Source organism: Erinaceus europaeus, chromosome 5 (genome assembly GCF_950295315.1).
Source record: "Erinaceus europaeus chromosome 5, mEriEur2.1, whole genome shotgun sequence".
Taxonomy (NCBI): Eukaryota; Metazoa; Chordata; class Mammalia; order Eulipotyphla; family Erinaceidae; genus Erinaceus; species Erinaceus europaeus.
In genome coordinates, this window is record NC_080166.1 from 87,308,994 (window position 1) to 87,331,723 (window position 22,730).

The 22,730-nt window shown below is 49.4% G+C and overlaps 1 protein-coding gene across 1 annotated transcript in view; it reads left to right on the forward strand.

The window, feature by feature from the left end:
* Positions 1 to 22,730, forward strand: part of CACNA2D4 (calcium voltage-gated channel auxiliary subunit alpha2delta 4) — a 120,023-nt gene that overhangs the window by 38,723 nt on the left and 58,570 nt on the right. Inside the window, exons 14-20 of the mRNA XM_060191500.1 lie at positions 1,845 to 1,912; positions 3,322 to 3,367; positions 3,450 to 3,547; positions 4,644 to 4,737; positions 9,945 to 10,040; positions 13,272 to 13,399; positions 19,514 to 19,594. Of these exons, the coding sequence (XP_060047483.1) occupies positions 1,845 to 1,912; positions 3,322 to 3,367; positions 3,450 to 3,547; positions 4,644 to 4,737; positions 9,945 to 10,040; positions 13,272 to 13,399; positions 19,514 to 19,594 (611 nt within the window). The remainder of the gene's footprint in view (positions 1 to 1,844; positions 1,913 to 3,321; positions 3,368 to 3,449; positions 3,548 to 4,643; positions 4,738 to 9,944; positions 10,041 to 13,271; positions 13,400 to 19,513; positions 19,595 to 22,730) is intronic.

Genomic DNA, 22,730 nt, shown 5'->3' on the forward strand with positions numbered 1-22,730 from the left:
GAGTCACAGAGTGAGCACAGGGTGCAGTGAGGCACAGGGTGAGCACAGAGTGCAGTGAGGCACAGGGTGAGCACAGGGTGAAGTGAGGCACAGAGTGAGCACAAGTGCAGTGGGGCACAGTGTGAGCACAGGGTGCAGTGAGGTACAGGGTGAGCACAGAGTGCGGTGAGGCACAGGGTGAGCACAAGGTGCAGTGAGGTACAGAGTGAGCACAGGGTGCAGTGAGGCACAGGGTGAACACAGGGTGTGGTGAGGTACAGGGTGACCACAGGTTGCAGTGAGGCACAGTGTGAGCACAGGGTGAAGTGAGGCACAGAGTGAGCACAGGGTGAAGTGAGGCACAGAGTGAGCACAGGGTGAAGTGAGGCACAGAGTGAGCACAGGGTGCAGTGAGGTACAGGTTGCAGTGTGAACAGTGTGAGCACAGGGTGCAGTGAGGCACAGGGTGAGCACAGGGTGAAGTGGGGCACAGAGTGAGCACAGGGTGCAGTGAGGCACAGAGTGAGCACAGAGTGCAGTGAGGTACAGGGTGAGTAAAGGGTGCAGTGAGGCACAGAGTGAGACAGAGTTCAGTGAGGTACAGGGTGAGCACAAGGTGCAGTGAGGCACAGAGTGAGCACAAGTGCAGTGGGGCACAGTGTGAGCACAGGGTGCAGTGAGGCACAGGGTGAGCACAAGGTGCAGTGGGGCACAGAGTGAGCACAGGGTGCAGTGAGGTACAGGGTGAGCACAAGTGCAGTGGGGCACAGTGTGACCAAAGGGTGCAGTGAGGTACAGGGTGAGCACAGAGTGCAGTGAGGCACAGGAGGAGCTAGGGTGCAGTGAGGTACAGGGTGAGCACAGAGTGCAGTGAGGCACAGGGTGAGCACAGAGTGCAGTGAGGTACAGGGTGAGCACAGGTTGCAGTGAGGCACAGAGTGAGCACAGGGTGAAGTGAGGCACAGAGTGAGCACATGGTGCAGTGAGGTACAGAGTGAGCACAGGGTGCAGTGAAGTACAGGTTGCAGTGTGCACAGTGTGAGCACAGGGTGCAGTGAGGCAAAGGGTGAGCACAGGGTGAAGTGAGGCACAGAGTGAGCACAGGGTGCAGTGAGGTACAGGGTGAGCACAGAGTGCAGTGAGGCACAGAGTGAGACAGGGTGCAGTGAGGCACAGAGTGAGACAGAGTGCAGTGAGGTACAAGGTGAGCACAGAGCGCAGTGGGTCACAGAGTGAGCACAGGGTGCAGTGAGGTACAGAGTGATCACAGAGTGCAGTGAGTCACAGGGTGAGCACAGGGTGCAGTGAGGCACAGGGTGAGCACAGGGTGCAGTGAGGTACAGGGTGAGTACAGGGTGCAGTGAGGTACAGGTTGCAGTGTGCACAGTGTGAGCACAGGGTGCAGTGAGGCACAGGGTGAGCACAGGGTGAAGTGAGGCACAGGGTGAGCACAGGGTGCAGTGAGGTACAGGGTGAGCACAGAGTGCAGTGGGGCACAGAGTGAGCACAGGGTGCAGTGAGGTACAGGGTGAGCACAGGGTGCAGTGAGGCAGAGAGTGAGCACAGGGTGCAGTGAGGCACAGGGTGAGCACAGGGTGCAGTGAGGCACAGGGTGAGCACAGGGTGCAGTGTGGCACAGGGTGAGCACAGGGTGCAGTGAGGCACAGGGTGAGCACAGGGTGCAGTGAAGCACAGTGTGAGCACAGGGTGCAGTGAGGTACAGGGTAAGCACAGGGTCTAGTGAGGCACAGGGTGAGCACAGGGTGCAGTGAGGCACAGGATGAGCACAGGGTGCAGTGAGACACAGCGTGAGGCTTTGTGGAGGTCTGACGTGGTGACCGGTGTGTGTTCTCTGCTCTCCACAGCTTGGGGGTGGTGCTCTCAAGGGGCCATGGAGAATACATCCTTCTGGGGAATACATCTGTGGAAGAAGGTAGGTCGATGCCAAGTCTGATGGAAAGTTCAGCTGCAAAGTGGGTCCTTTCAGGAAGTTGGGCAATCCCTGTCCCAGGATTTGCACTGAGAACAGAGGAGGGGTTTGTCTGTGCCTTGTCTCCAGGGCCTGTGAGCTCTGCCATGAAAGCCAGCAACCCCTGAGGTGAGCTCATGGTGCCTTGTCTGATTTGGGGGTAGGATGGGGGGGGGGGCTTCAGGATAGGAGGTAGGGTAGGGGAAGTCTCACAGGGCTATCTCTCTCTATATATATATATCTGTCTCTTTCTGTCTTTTATAAATATTTATTTACTATTGAATAGAGACAGGGAGAAATTGAGAAGGGAGGAGGAGATAGAGAGGGAGAGACAGAGATACCTGCAGGCCTGCTTCACCACTTGTGAAGTTTTCCCCCTGCAGGAGGAGACTGGGGCCTTGAACCCAGGTCCTTATTCATGGTAACATGTGCACTCTACAGGGTGTGCTACCACCTTACCCCTGGGAAGTAGATTCAATTAAAATTTAAAATATTTATATTTATTATTAGATAGAGACAGAGAAATTGAGAGGGGAGGGGAGGGGAGATAGAGAGGGAGAGACAGAGACACCTGCAGCCCTGCTTCACCACTTGTGAAGCTTTCCCCCACCGTGTGGGGGCCAGGGGCCTGAACCTGGGTGCTTGTGCACTGTAATGTGTGTCCTCAACCAGGTGCATTGCTGCTTGGCCCCCGAGGCTGTACTTTTCTTAACAAGTTGTATGTTACTGTCAGAAAACTTGACAAAGGGCATTGACAAGTTCACAGGAACAGCCACAGCAGAGTGCCATGCAGGATAGCATAGGGAGAAATCCATCCGCTCAGGGGCCAGGAGGGTGTGAGCCCTGCAGTGACACTAGGACTGAGCCCTCCCAACTGCAGTGTGCCCTGGCATCCCAGCCCACCACCTCAGCTATTCTAGGCTGCCTCTTCCTCTACTTGGCTCTGTCTTTGGTGTCCCTTCCTCCCTTCTTTCCTCCTCCCCATGCTCCTTCCCTTCCCTGCCTTCCTTTCTGTCTTACCTCATATTTCTTTCTTTCTTTCTTTCCTTCTTTCTTCCTTTCTTTCCCAGGGTTATCTATCATTCTTTTTAAACTTTATTTATTTGTCATTGGATTGAAACAGAGAGAAATTGAGAGAGATAGGGAAATAGGGAGAGACACCTGCAGCCCTGCTTCACCACACATGAAGCATTCCCACTCTAGGTGGGGACCAGGGGCTTGAGCCTGGGTCCTTGTGTATTATATTGTACTCAATGTGCTTAACTGGGTGCACCACTGCCCAGATGCCCCCCCCCCCCATGACTGTTTTATAAGCAACTTGCAAGCCCCTCCCCACTGGTTGACCATGGTCTGAGTGTGAACTCTGGTTTCAGGCCTGCATGACCTGCTTCACCCGGACCTCAGCCTGGCCAGTGACTGGTGAGCAGGGGATTCTCTGTGTGTGGGGAGGGGCGGGAAGGGGCAGGGGTGCCCTAGCTAACAGGGCTCTGCTGGCTTCCAGGACCTACTGCATCACTGACATTGACCCAGACCACCGCAAGCTCAGCCAGCTGGAGGCCATGGTCCGCTTCCTGCTCAGGGAGGACCCAGACCTGAAGTGTGAGTGCTGAGTCATCCTCTGGGGTCTTGCAGCCAGGGCTCCATGGAAAAGGGGCCACCCAGTGGGTGGGAGGAGAGATACCTACTTGCCTTATTCCTGGAACTCACACAGAGCTGAGGTAGAGGAGGAGAGTTCTCTTTCTCCCTCTTTCTTTTCTAAAAAATTATCTTTATTTATTTATTGGATATAGTCAGAAATTGAGGAGGGAGGAGATAGAGAGGGAGAGAGACAAAGAGACACCTGCAGCCCTGCTTCACCACTTGTGTGTGTCCCCATGGGTAGACTCTTCTCTGGGGAGAATGAAAGGCTGGTGAAACTTGATAGAAGTAAAGGCTGAACATTATCACTGTGGAATAGAACTGTCATGTAAGTGTACACTTAATTAATGAGTTAATTAATAAATTTATTGCCATGCTGAGACCTTACACATGTGTGACTCCATTGCTTCTGGATGAAGTTTTATCATTAATTTTATTTTTATTTCAGAGAGAGAAGGAGAAAGATAGATAGATAGATAGATAGATAGACAGAGAGTGAAAGAGAGAGAGAGAGAAACAGAAACACCTGCAGCCCTGCAGGTGGAACAGGGGACTTGAATTCCAGTAACATTGTAACAGGTGCACTCAATCAGATGTGCCAACACCTGGCCCCCAAAGATAATGCAGTCATTTTACATCACTCTTTTTTGTGATTTTTAAAAGAATTTATTATTATTTGCGGTGAAGCTTTCCCCCTGCAGGTGGGGACCAGGGGCTTGAACCCAGGTCTTTGTGCACTGTAATGTGTACACTTAACCAAGTGCACCACCACCTGGCCCACATTATGCTATCTCTGCCACCTTAAGAGTAACTTTTTTTTTCAAGAGAGGGAAACTCTTAGAGTAACTTTTTTTTTCAAGAGAGGGAAAGTTTCACTCATACAAAGTAAGGGACATCTGAGGCACATGCTAGCTCCCGGAACCCACAGCAGGGTAGCATGAGGGCAGAGTAGGGTGCAGGTGGGGCTGAGGAGGGGCGGGTCATACAGGGGTCTCTTAATATCAGAATATTGAAAACGGGCGTGTCTTCCAGCTCAGGCTTCTGTCTGGCCCAACAGGTGACGAGGAGCTGGTGAGGGAGGTTCTGTTTGATGCCGTGGTGACCGCCCCCATGGAGGCATACTGGACAGCCCTGGCTCTCAACGTCTCTGAGTAGGTTGCAGGGTGGGGGAGGAGCTTCCAAGAAAGGAGAGCTGTGCTGCCCCTCCTCCAGATTCTCTTGGCTGAATCAGGGTCTGGCTGGCAGACCCTGACTCAAGATTATAAAGAGAACGGTGGGGGCCAGATCACCAGTGGTTGAGCACACACACTACAGTGCACAAGGATCCAGGTTCAAGTCCCCCGTCCCCACCTGCAGGGGTGAAGTGGGGCTGCAGGTGTCTCTCTATCTCCCCTTCCTTCTCAACAACATACAAATACAATTAAAAAATTAAATGAAAGAGGGAAGGGTGGAGGGGGGAAGGAGGGAATCAAGATAGTCTTGATTGCCCCAGTGAAGCAGAGCTTTGGTAAGGCTTCCCTGTTTACTTTGAGAAAATGCCCAGGGCAGCCTCTTTAGGCAGTGGGTCCAGCCCCCTGCCTCATAGGGTGGGCATGCTTTCTAAGAAGCCACCTCTTGGGGTTTGGCTCTACCTGGCAGCCCAGTAGCCAAAGGCAGACCCCTGGCATGACACCATGGGGTACAAACTTGAACTAGGTGTGTCCTGCACTCTCTGATTCCCTCACTTCCTTTGTCTTTGCCCTGTGTTGTTCTGTTTAGTGGACAGACAGAAAGAAGATGAATACTTTTCTTTCCCTGTCTCCTTCCTCTCTCCCACCCCTTTCTCTTCCTCCCTCCCCTTTCCCTCCCTCTTTCTCCATCTCTTCCTCCTCTCCCACCCACTACCCCCCACCGTGTGTGTGTGTGTGTGTGTGTGTGTGTGTGTGTGTGTGTGTGTGTGTGTTGTCTCAGGTCCAACATGAGCCCAGCAGAGCCTCACAGCCACTGTGCTCTTGGCCATATCCATGCAAGAGCCACTGAGCCTCCCCCTTAGAAAAACAGGGCTGAGGCAGGTAAGTGCTTGCCAGCTCTTCTGCCTCCTGACTGGGAGAGCCAGGTCCAAGCAGGCAGCCTGCTTCCTGTCTAGAGTCTGGGGCCCCTCTGAGCTGCTCCATCTACAGAGAGGCTGGGGCACCAGGCTTAGAGAGAGGGGCAGACCATCATATTTCCAGCTTCCAGGGTTAGCCACACACGCTTGAAGGTTGAGCACCACTGAGGAACAGGTATTTTAAAATTTTTTATTAGTGATTTCATAATGATTAACAAGATTTTAAGATTACAGGGGTATATGTTACAGTGTACAAGGACCTAAGTTCAAGCCCTCGTTCCCACCCACCTGCAGGAGGAAAGCTTCCCATGCAGTGAAGCAAGGCTGCAGGTGTCTCTCTGTCTCTGCCTCTTCACTTTCAATTTCTCTGTCTCATAAAACAAAATAAATAAAGTTAAAAATGTTAAAAATATTAAGGGAATAGTATGGACTTATACCCATTACCTTGTAATCTTGTTAGTCATTATTAAATCACTAATAAAATATTAATAAAACAAAATAAAATTTTTTAAAAGAATTGATAAGAACTACTCCTGCAGGTGATAAAATAATTTATTAAAGTAGCAGGTTACAGCATCTACGTTAAAGAAGTAATAAATTCTATCTATCCAGACCAAAAGAAAAAAAAACATGAAAAATTATGATATCAGAAGACCTACTTACAAGAAATAAAACAGAGCCAAGTATAAAATATAAGAAATATCCAACAGCTTATGTAAGAAAAATTGTAAAACACTGATGAAAGCCACAACAGTAGATATGAAAAAAAAGAAAGAAAAAAAAGATATTCAGTGTTTGCTTTTTAATAGGAAGACCTAACGATACAATAATATTGTGCAGTTCTAATAAAAACACTATCAGTTTTTTTTTCTGGATTCAGATGAACTGATTCTACATTACATTTGAAAGGACCAGCAAGAATAGCAACAAGGGAAGGCTGGTCCTATCAGATTATTAAAGCATGGAATAATATCTCTAGATTTTATAATGTGAGGATGGGCATATCTACTCGTCTTTTAAAATCTAATTTTATTTATTATTAGATAGAGACAGGGAAAGTGTGAGGGAAAGGGGAGGTAGAGGGGGAAAAAGAGAGACACCAGCAGCCCTGCTTCACCACGCACGAAGCATTCCCCCTGTAGGTGGGAACTGGGGGCTAGAACCCAGGTTCCTGTACACTGTAGAGAGTGCACTTAACCAGGTGGTCACCGCCTGGCCCCAGCCTATCTACTCTTGATACATGAATATATAGGCCCACCAGTGAGACAAGATTAAAAATACTACTGAGTTTAAAAAGGATATTGTGTCCTTTGGGATGAAATAAATAGAACTGGAAGTGATTATGCTTAGTGAAATAAGTAAAGAGATGAAAGACAATTACCAGATGGTTTTAATCCTATGTGGACTCTAGAGATCTGAGTTACATAAACTTGCCAAAAAAAAAAAATCCAAACAAAACAGAAGCAAGCAAACTGTTTGTAAGACTTGTGAGAACTCTTGTGGTTCTCTTTGGGAGGTGGAGGGTGGGGACACAGAATTTTGGTGGTGGGTATGGAGTGGAACTCTACACTGTCATCTCACAATCTTGTAACAAACTATTAACAACAAATAAAAAATGAATTAAGAGTACCTCCTCCCCCCCAAAAGAAATCTGTATGTGAAAATATAGTGTATAACAAAGGCATGACAGGAGGAGAGGAGAGGTGAACTTTTGAATAACTCATTTGAAAGCCATATGGAGAATGATAAAACTGTTCTGTCCTCACACTGTACAGCTGGATCATATCCAAAATGACTCAGAAATTTTAAATGTAAAAAAAAATTGAAACAACATAAGTACTAAAAGAAAACATGAGTCAATCGCTCTAAAACCTAAGAGTGAGAGAACCTTTCCCAATATGACTCAACACCCAGAAGCAAAGGGGCTGACTGACAAATTTAGCAATATCCAAATATCTGTTTGGCAAAAAAAAAAAAAAAAAAAGATGAGCTAGGGAAAAGGAGAAAAATGGCAAACTGGCAGTATGTTTGCAGTTTATCAAGCAAATAAAAAATTACCACCTGTATACTTCTGCTTGTGATAGAGAGCTTCAAAAATAGAGAATGGAACCAGATTTTGAAAAGATGGTAAGACATGCACCTAATACACACACACACACACACATATTGCACAAGACAGCTCATTCTAAACAGAATGCAGATATGGGGCTGGGTGGTGGTGCACCTGGTTAAGCACAGATATTGTTAGACACAAGGACCCAGGTTCAAACCTCCAGTCCCCACCTGCTGAGGGGAAGCATCACGAGTGGTGAAGTAGGGCTGCAGGTGTTTCTGTCTCTTTCACTCTCTCTTTCTCTCCTTTCAATTTCTCTATGCTTCTATCCAGTAATAAATAAAATAAAAATATCTTTTAATGAAAAAACAGTATCTGGGGATAGGCAGTGACACAATCAGTTGGGTACATATGTTATTATTTGCCTCCAGGGTTATCACTGCGGCTCAGTGTCTACACTATGAATCCACTGCTCCTGGTGGCTGTCTTTTTTTTTTTTTTTTCTGTTTCATTGTACAAAGAGAGGAGGGGCGATAGAAAGGGGGGAGAGAAAGACACCTGCAGACCTGCTTCACCACTTGTGAAGCCACCCCAATACAGGTGGGGAGCAGGGGGCTTGAACTTGAAACTTTAACTTAAAAACCTTAAAAAGGGTTTTGGTTTGGGGAGCAACAGCATGTAAAAGGATTCACGGTGGGGCACTTGGAATGAGTTTAAATAATACAAGGTTTTATTAGGGTGAAATGAGTGACAGGCAAAATAAGCAATTATCATCAGGGGTTAAGAGTCCATAAAGTCTGAGTATAGTTATCAAAAGTTTAGTCCCATAAGACAAATAATTATCAGCCGAGGTATAGATTGCTCGTGGCTGTAGAGGGCTCTAAAAGTTTACCGGCTAGCTGAGTCACACATGTTCAGTTCCCAGGTGAGGTAGCCATGGCAGATACCTGGAGCACCTCCACCAAGATGCTTCTGACCCGGAGAAGAAGCAGCAGCCAAACAGAACAGTCTTCTGGCTGACTATACTTTTAAGTCTATTCAGTCCACCCACAATGCTTTGCACACCAGCACAGACTAGATCCTCCCACAGTCCACCGTGAGCCTGTGCAGATCACTGCATGCTCTGTGGCCAGGCTGATGTCAGCACTGTGCTGGGACTTCCATGGTTGCCGGTATACTGCATCACCACACAAACTGGAATCCTTGCATGTGTCCTTGCACTTCATAATATGTGTGCTTAACCCCGTGTACCACCGCCCAACCCCCCCACATTTGTTTTAATATAATGCACAAGAACCCAAGTTCAAGCCCCTTGTCCCCATCTGCAAGGGGACGCTTCATGAGAGGGCGGAGCAGTGCACCAAGTGCCTCTCTACCTGCCTCAATATATCTCTGTCTCTATCAAAAATAAGTAAATAAATAAAAAGAAATAAAATAGCCAATGGGAGTGATGGACTCTTCTGGCAGGTCCCAGACCCCAGTGATAACTACGGTGACAAAAAAAAAAAGATAAGTGACACCTGAAGGAAGGTGTGAGTCCAGGTATGGCAGAAAGTATAAAAATAAGCTGGAACCAGCTTGTCACACCAGGAAGCAAGGAGCTGCTGAAGACTGGACAGTAAAGACAAGTCTTCAGGGCCTCAAGAAGTAGAAACCGAAAAACTGGTTACCAGGGACTAGGCAGAGGGGCCAAGGAGATGTTGGTAAGAAAACAGGGTGCAGGTTTTTTCTTGAGATGAGAAATTAATGCAAACTTGATGACTGTTTTATCCCACTGTGTGTATAACTGAAATTAAAAGGGGGAGGGGGTAAGTGGTGGCGCATCTGCTTAAGCTCACAAATTACAGTGCGTGAGGACCCGGGTTCAAGCCCCTGGTCCCCACCTGCAGGGGGGAAGCTTCATGAGTGGTAAAGCAGGGCTGCAGATGTCTCTCTGTCTTTCCCACTCTCTACCTCCCCCTCCTCTCTCAATTTCTCTCTGTTTTTAACCAATAAAAAATTAAAAAAAGATACCAAGGGGAATGTGAGAAGTTGATGCAGGGGTGTGATGCTCACCCCCTCCCATTCCCCTAGAAGACTGGGCTGCACTGAACTGCTCTTGGTCAAAGGACCAGCTGCAGGCAGGGCCCAGTGCCTGTTGAGGGTGCTTGCTGGAGGCCTCAGGTCTCCTCCTGGACCTGCCTGCATTCAGTCCTGCTGTCTGCTTTGTCTTCCTGCAGCGAGTCTCAGCAGGCGGTGGACATGGCCTTCCTGGGCACCAGGGCTGGTCTCCTAAGAAGCTGCTTGTTCGTGGGCTCTGAGAGGGTCTCTGACAAGTGAGTCTGGCCAGGTGTGTGTGTGTGTGTGTGTGTGTGTGTGTGTGTGTGTGTGTGTGTGCGCGCGCGCGCGCGCGTGTGGATGGGTGGGTGCAGGGGAAGACAGGGCACTGTAGGGTGTGCCTGCAGGGGTCTAGCAGATTCCTGGGAATGCAAGGAGGGTGGAAGGGCCCTGCAACAGGAAGGGGGAGCAGCAGAGACCTTGAGGCTGGGGTCACTGCCTCCCTTCCAGAGATACTCTGGTTACCAGAGCTTGGCTACAGGAGTTCAGGTCCCGGGGAAGGGGCGTGGTGGGTCCTGGGAGAAGGAGAGCAGCAAGGGTGGCAGGGACAGAGAGCAATTTCTGGCAGACACTCAAATAACTTTTCGGAACACCCATAGTCCCTGTGGGTTTGCATAAATCCCACGTTCCTCAGGCTGACCTCAGCCACATGCTGAAAGTAAGCTCATGTCCCAGCAGACAGAGACAGAGAGGCTGAGAGAGAGAGAGATAAACAGAGACCATAGAACTGAAACTTCCTTCCTTGAGGTTGATGCCTGGGTCAAGGTGCCAGTCGTACACATGGCAACTTAGATTACTATCCAACTCAGCTCTTTTGTCATGCCTAAACCAGCTCTTCTCAAGTGGGGGTGATCTGGCCTCCTGCCCAGGCTCATCTGACAAAACTGGTGAAATCTTTGGCTGGGTCAGGGTGGCGGGCAGTTGGCATCTGGCACGGAGTGGGCGGAAGCCAGGCAGGCTGCTCAGCTGCCCACTGTGTACAGAGGAGCTCAACAGGGACTGGTTTGCCTGGTATTAGCAGTGCTGAGGCTGTGAAGTCCTGCTTCAATCCCTGCCCCAGTTCAGAGGTACCTTTGTGATGTCCAGGGACCAGCCTGCCAGGTTTCCCTTCCACAAGCTAGGAGACTCGAACATGCAGCTAGGTAGAGAGACAGCACAGCTGAAGGGGCATCTTCCTTTATCTCTCACCCCTCACTGCTGCTCCCTTGGTAAATCCAAGTTCACAGAACTCTCTCCCTCTCTCTCTCCCTCCCCCCCTCTCTCTGGAACTTAGTGCCTGTACTACCAATGCACTGTACCTGGCAGTCATTTTTTTCCATTTTAGGGGCTGGGTGGTGGTGCACCTGGTTGAGTGCACATGTTACAGTACGCAAGGATCCGAGTTTGAGCCTCTAGTCCCCCACCAGCAGGGGGAAAGTTTTGTGAATGGTGAAGCAGGGCTGCAGGTGTCTCTCTCCCTCTCTACTTCCCCCTTCCCTCTCGATTTCTTACTGTTTCTGTCCAATAAATAAAGGTAATTTTTTTTCATTTTATTGGATAGGATAGAGAGAAACTGAGAGAGGGTGTGAAGCATCTCCCTCTGCAGGTGGGGAGCAGGGGCTTGAACCTAGATCTTTGCACGGGTCCATGTGCTTAGTACAATGTATGCTTAACCAGGTGTGCCACTGCTTGGCCCCCCCACCTTCTCTTTTTGTAAAATACATATATTGATGTGAGAGATACAGAGAGAAGCACCAGCTGGATGCTCAGCTGGCTTGTGGTGGTGCTGGGGATTGAACCTGGTAGCTTGGACCTCAGGCATCAAAGTCTTTCTGCAGAAGCATTATGCTATCTCCTCAGTCCCCAGAACACCTTCTCTAAGCTTTTTCTAGGACTGAGAAGCTGAGGCTTCCTAGGAGACAAATTTGGCTGTTCTTTCTTCTCTCTACTTCTAGTCAGTGGAGCTGGCTGTCTTTTTGGCCCTTTCCCAGGGCCTGTCAGAGGCAGAGCAAAAGACCCTGGTGACCCTGAGCCAGGAGGGACACATGACCCCCACGCACCAGATGCACATGGTCCATAAGCACATGGTGCTTCCTCCCCCTGCAGCTTCCACTTCCACATCCCTGAAGCTACAGGTCACTTTGTGGTCAAGGATCACATGGGGTGGCTCCTCTCTGGCAGTGTGAGGGAGTGACTCCTCTGGTGTCCCCTGGACCTGTTTTCAAGGGGAATGAAAAGAATGGAAGAGGGGAATCTCTTCCCAGACAGCCCTTCCTCGGCTCTGACTCCCAGTTGCAGAGAAGTCTCCTTCTCTCCCTCGCCCCCCTTTCCCTCCCCCCCCACAGATGGTTGCATATGGTCATACAACCCCACAGGTTCCCTTCACACTGACCACTGGTTCATGGAGAGCCCAGAAGTGTCCACCAGGCCAGGCCTGTTGCTAGAGAAGCCACCACAGCCAGGCTCCCTTGAGATCAAGGCTCAGTGGTCTGCCTCCTGGGGTACCCACAGCACTTTCTCATCACCCGCCAGCTTCTCCCTGCCTCCTACTCTGCTTCTGCACAAAACTTCCCTTCTGTTGACTGGTGTGTTCTGGGAATGCAAGGCCATAATTAGCAAGGTAAAGCTGCTAAAAAAAAAAGAAGAAAGAAAGAGAAGAAAACCCATGATACATTTGAAATCTCTAAAGCAACTGCTTTTTGTTTGCTTATTTAAATGTAGAGGCCAAGAAGGAGACAGACATAGAAACAGAGAGAGTAGAAGAGAACACAGCACTAAAGTTTCTTTTAAAAAAATTATTAATTTTTTAATGGATATAAAAGAGAGAGAAACTGAGAGAGGAGAGGAGATAGACTCCTGCAAACCTGCTTCACCATTTGTGAAGCTTCCCTCTGCAGGTGGGGACCAGAGGCTTGAACCTGTGCCCTTGTGCATGCACTTGTGTGTGCTTAACCTGGTGTGCCACTGCCCAGCCTCCTGAAGTTTTCTTCAGTGCACACATGGAAAAATAGGAGCTATTTTGGCATCCCTGGCAATGGCTTTTGAAGGAACCATCTGAGGGTGGGGTGGGATATAGGGTTCTCTGTTAGTGCAGTGATATATTTAACTGCACAGTGTCCTCGATCACACGTGCTAGTGAGTTAGATAAATAGATACTAGGCTGTACTTAATAGGCCCTGCAGGCAAGAGAGCTTACAGATAACTAGACAAACCAGAGGCCACCTCTAGCCACAGGTCAGATGTTCTAGTAATTGACTGCAAAATGCAGAATCACTGGCATCATGGATGGAGACTCAGGGTATTTTTTTATTGTATGCATTTAGTTTTCATTATATTTTACTAGTGATTTAATAGTGATTTGCAAGAGTATAAGATAATAGGGATAGAATTTCACATTATTCCTACCACCCAAGTTCTGTAGGACTGTGGGTTGGGTCAAGGGGGCAAGGCTCAAGTCTTTCTCCCTGCAGGAAATTCTTGACTCTGGAAGACGAGGCCAATGTGTTCACCATGGACCACTTCCCTCTGTGGTACCGCCGGGCCGTCCAGCAGCCTGCTGGCAGCTTTGTCTTCAACCTGAACTTTGCAGAAGGACCAGGTAACCTTTGTCCCGTGGCTCCAGAGTTGTGCTGTGCTCACAGAGGAAGAAGGGAATGAGATCTGGAGCATAAGACCCAGGCTTCTGCATCTCCTTCTGAAATACACTAGCCACACAAAGACACCTGTCCACCTAAGCCAGGCCCATTCTCTTGGTCCCTAGCTTCAAGCTCCAGCTTGGAAGGGGTCATGGGAGCATGAGGCCCTGGGTTTGATCTCTGGGACCTCATGGGAACACCACAGGAAGCATCAAATAGCAGACAGGCGGTGGCACACCTGGCTAATTGCTCACATTATAGTGCACAAGGACCCAGGTTCAAGCCCCCAATCCCCACCTGCAGGGGGAAAACTTTACAAGTGGTGAAGCAGGGATGCAAGTGTCTCTCTATGATTTTCTCCTTCTCTATCTCTCGCTCTCCTCTCTCTGTCTCTATCCAATAATAAAACAAATAAAAATATCTAAAAAGAGAGAGCATCAAACATAAAAAATGGGTGGAACTCTGTGAATAGTGGGGTGGTTACCTCTGTCTTGTCTGTCTGTCTACCTATGAAAAGTGTGGAGTGAAACATTGTACCAGGAATGTGGCTTTTAACAGCATCATGCAGGTGTGAGGCCCTGTGTTTCTTATTCAGCATTGCAAAAAAAAGGATAAAAAAAGAAAGAAAAGGAGGAAGGAAGAAAGGAAAAAGAAAGAAAGAAAGAAAGAAAGAAAGAAAGAGAAAGAAAAATAATAAAAGAAAAAGAAATAAAGATTCCAGTTTGGAATGAATGAAGAAAATTTATTTAACCCATAGTAAGAAAAAAAAAACCTGGACTGTAGTTGATATCCTAAATATCTGGGTATTGGATAACTGGATCTCTAAATATTTTTCCTTTCCTTTTTCTCCTCCTCCTCCTCCTTCTTCTTCTTCTCCTTCTTCTTCTTCTTCTTCCACTTCTTCTTCTTCTTCTTCTTCTTCTTCTCCTTCTCCTTCTCCTTCTCCTTCTTCTTCTTCTCCTTCTTCTTCTTCTTCTTCTTCCTCTTCTTCTTCTTCTTTCTTCTTCTTCTAGGATTATTGCTGGGGTTTGATGGTTGCACTACAACCCCACTGATCCTGGGGCATTTCCCCCCCATTTTATTGCATAGGACAGACAGAAGTTGAGAGAGGAGGAAAGATAGAGAGGAGAGAAAGACACCTGCAAATCTGCTGTTATGGGTATCTATTTATAATCAAGATGACTGGAGCCGGTGTGGGTGAAGAAAGAAAGATTTATTATGAGTGGGCCAGGAGTTCAGACCAACTCTGAGAATCTCTGGCCCTGAATTGAGTTTAGTTTCGGTTTTTATATCTGTTTTGCAAGTGCAAAAGCAGGTAAGGTTACAGAAGAGGATGTGGCCAGCAGTCATTTGAAGCAAGCAGGAAACAAAGCAACATCTAGCAGCTTGGGCTCTGTGCTGGCACTGCAAATCCACTGCTCCTGGCAGCCATTTTTCCCATTTTATTGAATAAGACAGAGAGAAATTGAGAAAGGAGGGGGAGATAGAGAGGGAAAGAGAGACAGAGAGACACCTGCAGACCTTCACTGCTTGTGAATTGTCTTCCCTGCAGGTGGAGAGCTGGGGGCTGGAAACTGGATCCTTGAGAAGGACCTTGCACTTGGTACTATGTGCACTTAATAGGTTGTGCCACCACCCGGCCCTAATTTATTTATTTTATATAACTAGGACACTGTTCAGCTCTGGCTTCTGGTGATGCTAGGGATTGAAGGGGTGGGGAGGATGGAGGGAGAGAGAAAGAAAGAGAGAGAGGGAGAGACCACAGCACTGAAGCTTTCTCCAGTGCTGGGAGGGCTGGGCAGGAATCTGGGCAAATACATGGCAAAGTAGCACACTATCCAAGTGAGCTATAAGGTCTTTATTCACAGTCAGTGTGAAGTCTGGCTATATCAGTAAGTCATAAAAAGAAAATACTCCTGAGCAGCCAGTTAAGAGCACACAGTAAGAAGTACAAGGACCCGGGCAAGGATACGGGTTTAAGCCCCCAGTGCCCACCTGCACTGGGGAAATCTTCATGAGTTGTGAAGCAGGTCAGCAGGTGTCTCTCTCCCTCTCTATCTCTCCCTCCCCTCTCAATTTTCTGACCCCAATAAGCCCCTGTCTGGGCACTGAGGAGGCCCAGGGTCCCAGATCTGTTTCCTGGAAGTGCAGGCCATCAGGGGGAGGCTCCTCTCTGTGTTCCCTGGATGTCCTCTCTCAAAGTCCTCAGCCCACCTTCTACCCTCCACCTGTTCTCTCCACTCGACTGCCTGCTCATGTGACCCCAGACTGTTTCTTCTGCACAGCTTGTTCAATCTGCCAGGACCCCACAGGAAAGGTGCTGCTGCTCCTGCTTCTCACAGGCAGGCACACAGACTCAGGGAGGCTCTGAGCTGCCCAGGGTCTCGCAGCCAGGAGGCTACAGCCCAGGTAGCCCTCCAGGCATGCCAGGGCCACCAGCCCACCCACCTGCCTGCCTCAGTCTGGAGGCTTCCACTGTACCAAGTGGGAGGTAGGGAGGGGAAGTATGGGCTTCATGGAGATCCCAGAGGCAGGACAGAACTCCCTCCTGCCCACCCCCAGCCAGGTTCCTTTCGGGAACCATCCACAGTTGCTCAAATGGGTGGACTGTCACAGGGTCCTGGGGGGTGTGGCCTGGCCACTGTCCCCACCCCCCTCAGTCCAGGGGGTCAAGTCCTTCTTGCAGGTATTGTTACCTGTCACCTGGTGTAGCTGGCTTCATGTGGCCCTGAGGTAGGAAGGCAGGAGGTGGGGGACTGAGAGCAAGGAGGATGGGGGTGGGGGGCTGGCAGCCTCACAGGGAACTGCATCCAGCTCAACTCAGTGCCTCTGCCTGAGACAGGGACACCTCTGCATGTGCTCAAGGCCCCCAGAAGTGAGTTCACTTCAGTTTGGGCTGGTGGGGGGTGGGGAGAGACTGGGAGGAACTGGCTTCAGGGTGAGTGAAGGCTGATTCTGTTGCCCTTTTGCCTGGGGGCTGGGAGTGTTGGTGGGTTGAGAACAGCACTCCCCCCCCCCAGAGAACAACACACCCCACCCCCAGCTGGTTCCTGCTTCCTGCCTCTTCAGGGGACTAAGCTCCTCCTCACCCCAGTCACCAGCACCAGGGAACCTCCCACACACCCTCACTGAGGCACCAGGCTGCCACCAGGTGGACCAGACAGTGAAATTCCTGATGTCCTAGAGACAGGATTGGGCCTCGGCTACACACCTGTGAGGCTGGAGCTCCCTTCCTTCCTTCCTTCCTTCCTTCCTTCCTTCCTTCCTTCCTTCCTTCTTTCCTTCCTGACTTCTAGGAAGTACCCTGAGCGTGTCAGCTCTAGTCACATGTTATTTTTCCTTTTTAAAAATTTTTAAAAATAAATTTATTAGTGATTTAATAATGATCAACAAGACTGTAAGATCACAGGGGTACAATTCCACACAGTCCCCTCAACCAGAGTTCCCTGTCCCATCCACTCCATTGGAAGCTTCCCTATTCTTTATCCCTCTGGGAGTATGGACCAAAATTCTTTATGGGGTGCAGAAGTGGGAGTTCTGGCTTCTGTAATTACTTCTCCATTGGACATGGGTGTTGGTAGGTGGATCCATCTCTCAGCCTGTCTCTCTTTTTCTAGTGGGGGAGGGCTCTGGGCAGGCGGGTTTCTAGGACACACTGGTGAGGTGATCTCCCCTGGTAAGTCAAGATAGAGTCATGGTAGCATCTGCAACGTGGTAGCTGAACAGCATTAAGGTATAAAGCAGGACAAATTGTTTAATAAATAGGAACCCAAAGTTAAGAGTATAGCAGATGGAACTAAGGGTCTTAGTGTGGGAAGAAGCTAGGAAATCTATTTTGGGTATGTTCCATGGGACCTATGACTTTAGTAATTTTTGGCTGAGCCCGACAGCTAAATTGCAGGTGTGCTAAAATTATTGTCTGGGAAGACGGTGTCAAAGTTGAGACTAGCACTAGAATGCTGGATCAGGGCTGAGATAAGCTCCTAAATATGTGGGAAGTATATACATATTAACTGTAAACCCCATCCATCTGACCTGGGGCCAATGTCTATTCACAGGAGCTTGTGTAACCTCTGAGTCCCTGTCAGTCTGAGCTCACAGTCCATGGTCACAGATGGGAACATCCTAGGCTGCACTCATTTCTGGACCCGTCTTCTTATCTTCTTATTTTTCAGGCAATGGATGGGGTGGGAGGGGTTTCCCATGTGTCCCTTTGTAATTCCCTTAGGCTCCAGTCACTGCAAAGTCCTAGGGTCAGGATGACCTCTCCTGTCCCCAGTTCCCAGCAGCAGAGCAGCTCTTGGCTTCTGGGAGGTATTTGATTGCATCCAGGTGTGAGGAGCAGACTTAGCAAAAACATTTAGGCGAAACCAGTGATTAAGTTCCCTGATGACAGACACTGTTTCTCCAACAGTCCCCGCACAGCAGGGCTCTCCTCCCGTGATGGTTTCAAGAAAGATTTGAGAGCATTCCAGAGGCCAGGCAGTGGCCTCAGGCTGAGTTCAAGCCCCTGGTGGCTGAAGGGGGGGAGGTGGGGAGCTTCAGAGATGCTGGAGCCACGCAGGCAAGAAGGGCTAGCAGTAATCCTGCTAGAAAAAAAAACAAAACCAAAAGAGGAATTCCAACAGGGTAGCCCCTTTCCTGGTTTTAAAAAAATATTCATTTTATTTATTTATTCCCTTTTGTTGCCCTTGTTGTTTTATTGTTGTAGTTGTTGTTGGATAGGACAGAAATGGAGAGAGGAGGGGGAAGACAGAGAGGGGGAGGGAAAGATAGACACCTGCAGACCTGCTTCACCACTTGTGAAGCGACTCCCCTGCAAGTGGGGAGCCAGGGCTCGAACTGGGATCCTTATGCTGGTCCTTGTGCTTTGCACTTAATGGTCCTTGTGCTTTTGCCACCTGCGCTTAACCCACTGCACTACAGCCCGACTCCCTGCCAGCCCCTTTCTTGGAATTTGCCTGAATGGAGAGCTTCACAGAGTGCTTTGAATAAACTACCCTGGGGGGCCAGGTGGTGGCACACCTGGTTGAGCACACATGTTACAGTGTGCAAGGACCCAGGTTCAAGCTCCCAGTGCCTACCTGCTCTGAGAGTGGTGAAGCTGTGCTGCAGGTATCTTTTTCTCTCTGTCTCCATCTCTATCTCCCCATAGCCTCTCAGTTTCTGGATGTCTCTACCCAATAAATGAATAATACAATTTTAAAAATAAATTAAAGTTGTAATAATAATAATAAACCACCTTGGTGCAGTGGATTGATGGCAAATCTGAAACTGGTCTGTACCTCTCAGTCACAAAGCTCTGCTTTGATTGTCAAGCTGAAGCTGTCACTTCTGTCCTGCCCTGTGGTGACCTGTTTCCCTGCAAGCCCTTGGTCTCTGGGGCCCAGTAGCTATACAGCAAGTGAAAGACTTGGTGGTGGTAGTGAGGGGTGGTTAGTGCTCCTAATTCCATGACCAGGATTTATGGGGTGACCTGAGTATGCAGCCTTATCCCTGCTCTCCTATGGCTGCTGCCAGCCTCAGCCCAGTCCTTGTGACCAATGAAGGACAGCAAACAGTCAGCTAGCACCCAGTCCAGGAGGAGTCTTTGGATGCACTGAGAGGCTCTGAGTGTCAGGCACGTGGGAGAGGACAGTACCCCCTCCATTTTTTTTTTGCTAAAATAATTATTTATTTTATTTTAATTATATATATATATAGCCTCAGGCAGGAAAATCTTTTAGTTTGTTTGTTTGCTTTTGCCTCCAGGGTTATCACTGGGGCTTGGTGTTAGCACTACTAATCAACTGCTCCTGGAGGCCCCCCCTTTTTTTTTTTTCAATTTATTGGACAGGACAGAGAGAGATTGGGAAGCCAGGGGAAGACAGAGGGAGAGAGAGACACCTGCAGCCCTACTCCACCACTTGTGAAACTTCCCCTTGCAGGTGGAGAGCCAGGGGCTTGAATCCAGGTTCTTGCACTTAGTACTATGTGCACTTAACTGGGTGTGCCACCGCCCACCCCCCGGGCATCTTTTGTTGCAAAATGATCATATTAACTCCTTAGTCCTGACCTGATGGTTTCTGCTTCCTCAGAAGGTCTGGGTGAGCCTGTGGCAGTAACAGCCAGCACAGCCGTGGCCGTGACAGTGGACAACAAGACAGCCGTCGCTGCAGGTAGGAGCTGCCCTGAGTGCAGCTGGGGGCGGGAGGCAGTGAGCCAGTGTCCAGACTAGTCCCATACATGAAAGTTCCCCACACTATAATAGCGGGGGTCTTGGGGAACACGGTCCTCTGGCTGCCAGCTCTCCTAGGTAGAATGTGGGTTTGAAAGGGAGTAGAGTCTCCTTGTACCATTTTGTTCACAAGACTGTTTCACCTTAACTTGGAAAGACTGAGCAATTGGTGGCACACCTGGTTGAGGGCATATGCTGCTATACACAAGGACCTGGGTTCAAGTCCCCTGTCCCCCCCTGCAGGGGGAAAGCTTTGTGAGTGGTGAAGCAGTGTTGCAGGTATCTCTCTCTGTCTCCCTCTCTATCACCCCTTTCCCCTTCAATTTCTGGCTGTCTTTATCCAATAAATAAATAATGATAATGCCAAAAAAGTTAATTAAAAAAATGAGTAACTAACTTGAAGCCTAGAGAGATTAAGAGAACTGCCCCAGGCCAGCCCAAAGAAAGGTGGCATCCTCAACCCTGTTTCTGCATGTTGCCTCCTCTCCCATCAGCTTGGGAGCAGAGTCCCACTAAAGGGGGGAGAAGCCTTGACACTGAAGCCCCAAAACAAGAGCAAAATGTATATGGGCTCCCTTGGTTTAAAAAAGGGGAGACATCCTGACCCTGCACTGTGGTTCCCTTTTGCAAATAGAGAAACCAAGGCACAGAAAGTCTTGTACCTGTGAGCTTGATCATTAATGTTTGGCGGAGGTAGAACCTGAACTCCTCTGCCTCCCTGTGAGGCTCAGGGTCCCTACCCAATGCATGGACAAATATGACAAGGTCACATACGCCTGCCCCCTCTTCTGGCTCTGTTGTTTCTGGAAGCTGCAAAGTGTCCTTGGTGTCTCTGCTTGGCAGTCTGGAGGCTCTGTCCTGTTTGAGGAGCCTTCCTGGTCCTGGGTCTGGCAGTTGTGTCTTTGCAGTACGTGGGCACTCAGACACTGAGGGGTACCTGTCTAGTTTCTGAGACCCTGTGGAGCACACGTGTGTGTGTGTATGTGTGTGTGTGTGTGTGTGTGTGTGAGAGAGAGAGAGAGAGAGAGAGAGTCGTGGGGCATAGTGCAGGATCACTGTACCTTTTCTACTAAGGGAAAATGCAGAGCAAAGAGAATGGGAGGAGCAAGCTGAGGTTAGGAAGAGACTGTTTCACCTTCGGGAGGGCCTGGGACTAGCAGGAAGCAGGACTGCTTTCCCCTTGTGGGATAAGACGTAGGAGGGGTTGGAGCAGGAGGTGGCACACCCGGTTAAATGCACAGTATTATGCAAAAGGACCTGCACAAGAATCTGGGTTCGAGCTCCCACTCCCCACCTGTAGAGGGAACACTTCACGAGTGGTGAAGCAGGTCTGCAGGTGTCCCTCTTTCTCTCTCCCTCTCTATCTTTCCCTTCTCTCTCAGTTTCCTTTTTTGGGGGGGCTGTTGGTGGTGGTTCCTAAGCCCACGCCATGCGACTCAGATCTCAAATCTCAGATCCATTTCTGGGCTGACCTGTGGCCCTGGCCTTGCCTCCCTAGCAGGTGTTGCATGCCCTTGCCCTGCCCTCTGTGACGGGGCCCTGCGGGGCTGCTGCACACATCTGAACACCTGGGCAAGAGAAGGGCACCAGAGTCAGGCTTCTGGCTGTGCTCCCCGGCACTCTCCACTTATTTGATATCATTTTTAACTCGGAGCAGAATTAGAGCCCTGCATGGTTGCCATAGAAACAGTGTCCTGGTGCCTCTGGTTTGCTCTTGAGGCAGTTTGCTCTGACGCACTGGGGTGCATAGGAATGATGGCAGAGGATACAGACCTTACACTTCTATTTTTTGTTGTTGCTGCTGTTTTTCCCCTTTTGCTATTTCCTCTCTCTGCCTGTGGCTCAGGCCCCTGTTTGAGGGAACTATCTAGGGGCCATAGCTGCAGGAGGGACAACCCACTTCTTCCCACCTGGCAGTCTCATAGCTGACAGCCCTGTGAGCTCAGGAGTCTGACAGGTGGGCTGCATGTGTGATGGCTGTGCACCCCCAAGTGAGAAGTGAGAAGTGAGAAGTGAGTGGGTCACTCAGGCTGACTGGGTATCAGGCGTGTGTGTGTGTGTGTGTATGTGTGTGTGTGTGTGTGTGTGTGTGTGTGTGTGTGTGTGTGTGTGTGCGTGTGTGTGTGTTCTGGGGTGTGTGTGCACTCAGAACCCTGCCCTCACATGTCAGGACAGAGACATAAGGTGGGGCTGTGTTCACCACAACTGGGTGACTAGCACTGGTCTCCTGTGTTCATTTTCTCACGTCCACTTTCAGTTCTGCGCATCTGGTTGAGTGTTCATGTTCAAAGACCTAGGTTTTTGAGGCCCTAGTCCCCACCTACAGGGAGAAAATTGCTCACAAGTGGTGAAGCAGGGCTGCAGGTGTCTCTCTTCCTCTCTATCTCTCCTCCCCTCTCAATTTCTGACTGTTTCTATCCAATAAATAAATAAAGATAATATATGTGTGGGCCAAGTGATGGTGCACCTGTTTTAGTGCTTGCATTACAGTGTGCAAGGACCTGGGTTCAAGCCCCTGGTCCCTGCCTGCAGGGGAGAAGCTTTACGAGTGATGAAGTAGGGCAGCAGCTGTCTCTCTGTCTCTCTCCCTCTATCTCCCCCTCCTCTCTTGATGTCTAACTGTCTCTACCCAATAAATAAACATAATTTAAAAAGAGAAAGAGTGGCACCGTTGGCTGGCTACAACATCCTCTCACATGTGGCTGGTGGATGTGGACGGCTTGCTGATGTTGGGGGAGGGGGGCTCCTCCCCTTCCTGCATTGACTGACTGCACTCTGCCCTGTCCTCATGTGACTGGTGAGTTGAAGGGTGCCTCTGTGGCTCTCACAGAAGCTGAGGCCTCTGCCCGGGCTCTTGTGCAGGGGCTTGAGAGGACTCACAGCTCACATCTACTGTGCCCGCCGGGCCCATGGGCCAGTGACCCTCCTCACCATGAGCTGCCACCTATCACTGTGAGCCCAGTGCAACCCTCATCCTTACTTCCCCCTCAGCACTTCTCCTGATTTGCTTACTGGCTTGTCACCCAGGAGAAGGCCTTTGGGAGAGACATTATGTCCTGTTCTCTGAAGACCAATGT